The sequence below is a fragment of the Nematolebias whitei genome, chromosome 6, assembly GCF_014905685.2.
Source record: "Nematolebias whitei isolate Nwh7 chromosome 6, NemWhi1, whole genome shotgun sequence".
Taxonomy (NCBI): Eukaryota; Metazoa; Chordata; class Actinopteri; order Cyprinodontiformes; family Rivulidae; genus Nematolebias; species Nematolebias whitei.
In genome coordinates this window covers 2,113,810-2,115,874 of record NC_056503.1, presented here as the reverse complement: position 1 = coordinate 2,115,874, position 2,065 = coordinate 2,113,810, and the positions used below count along the sequence as shown (strand labels likewise).

The 2,065-nt window shown below is 44.4% G+C and overlaps 1 protein-coding gene across 1 annotated transcript in view; it reads left to right on the top strand.

Moving 5' to 3' along the window:
• Positions 1-1,279: 1,279 nt before the first annotated feature.
• The window catches only part of LOC119411475, a 10,955-nt gene continuing 10,169 nt past the window's right edge, over positions 1,280-2,065 (top strand). The window contains exons 1-2 of the mRNA XM_037678426.1: positions 1,280-1,298; positions 1,413-1,705. Of these exons, the coding sequence (XP_037534354.1) occupies positions 1,280-1,298; positions 1,413-1,705 (312 nt within the window). The remainder of the gene's footprint in view (positions 1,299-1,412; positions 1,706-2,065) is intronic.

Genomic DNA, 2,065 nt, shown 5'->3' with positions numbered 1-2,065 from the left:
TGGGATTGGAGGCCCGGTAGTTTGTTTCGCATTGCCAGTAGTAAGTCAGACCCCTTCAGGGTGGGAACTGCACTCTGCCAGGGCTGCCTATTGTCACCGATTTTGTTCATTACTTTTTATGGACAGAATTTCTTTCGAGATTCTGTCTCTGATCTTCACAGATGGGCAGTTGTGGCTGAGTGATTAGAGCCATCGTCCTCCAATGCGAGAGTTGGGGGTTCGAATCCACCAGCAGTCACATGCTGAAGTGTCCCTGGGCAAGACACTGAACCCATCATAGCCTCTGATGTGTGTCCCATCAGTGTATGAATGTGATCTAAAGCACAGATTAGTCTCATAAGAATGATTTGTTCAATTATCTTTGTAGAGATCTAGTAAAGTGCTGTATGAATGGGTAAATGAGGACACAGATTGTAGTGTAAAGTGCTTTGAATATCTTGAAACAAGATAGAAAGGCTCTATATAAGTACAGTGCATTTACCATTTACAGTCCATGATGTGGTCCTGTTGCTTCATCATTCTCTGATCGTCAGCTCTCACTGAAGCAGTTCACAGCCAAGTGTGAAGTGGCTGGGATGAGAATCAGCACCTCCAAATTTGAGGCCATGGTGCTGAACCAGAAAAGGGTGGATTGCTCTCTTCCGGTTGAGGGTGAGGTTCTGCCTCAAATGGAGGAGTTCAAGTATCTCAGGGTTGTGTTCACTAGTGAGGGAATAATGGAGCATGAGATAGACAAACGGATTGGTGCAGCACCTGCAGTATTGCATACTCTGTACCGGTCTGTTGTGGTGAAGAAGGAGTTGAGCTGTTAGGCAAAGCTCTCTTTTTACCAGTCGGTATAACTTCCTTCCCTCACCTATAGTCATGAGCTCTGGTTAGTATCCAAAAGAATGAGATTATGGATACAGGCAGTTGAAATTAATTTCCTCTGCAGGATAGCTGGACTCTCCCTTAGAGATAGGTTGAGAAGTTCACTTATCCAGGAAAGAATTGGAGTAGAAGCACTGTTCCTGCACACCAAGAGGAGCCAGGTGAGGTGGAGGCATCTGGTAAGGATGCCCCCTGGGTGCTTCACTAGGGGGGTGCTTCAGACATGTCCAACTGGTTGGAGACCCCAGGGAGGACCCAGGACATTCTGGAGAGACTATGTCTCTCATTTGGCCTGGGAACACCTTAGAATCCTTCCTGAAGAGCTGGAAGAGGTGGCTGTGGAAAGATAGGTCTGGGCCTCCCTGCTCAAGCTGCTGCCCCCACGAACCGACTTCAGAACAAGCAGAACATGGATAACTGGATATCTGGTAAACACCAGCTTTGTATCAGGCTGTATTATGTAATGCTACCCAAAATTTTTATAAATTATGATAGTAAGTAATTTCTTTGTATCCCCTTTCAAACCATGGTTTAATGTTCAGGTTCCTTTGGCTCTGAAGTTGGAGCTGGTTCACCAGCTGAGCAGTCAGTTTCAGCTGGTGATGAAGGGCTGCAACGTGGAGAATGGAAAGCCGTCCCCTTGGTCTCCAATGCTGGGCTGCAGCCTGCTGTGATGCCCTGGTCTTTTCCTGACTGCAACCATCACACCTCAACTCCTCAGACTTTGGCTTACCCAGCCACCTCCACCCTCACTGCTGATGTGTACATGCAAACTCTGTGCCCCAGCTACACCATGTTGACCTACACACATGCACCACTGCTTACTAACTTTGGGGTAAGTAAATGGTAAATGTACTGTACTAATACAGCATCTTTCTATCTAAATATACTGAAAGCTCCTTACAACATAATCTGTGCCCTCATTTACCCATTCATACAGCACTCTATTAAGGTTCAAGTTTCATGGTTCAAGGTTCTTTATTGTCATAAGCATCAAATGTGGTACATGAGGTGGCACAAAATTGTTTACACAGGATCCCAGTTACATCCAACAATATCAAAAATATAAATATTAAAAGAAACAGTAATAAGGATCTAAGATATAAACTAAGAAATATGCTAAATAAAGAAATACACTAAACACTAATAGTGCAAAACAATACACTGAACAACAGCAGCACAAATAATTTATCTG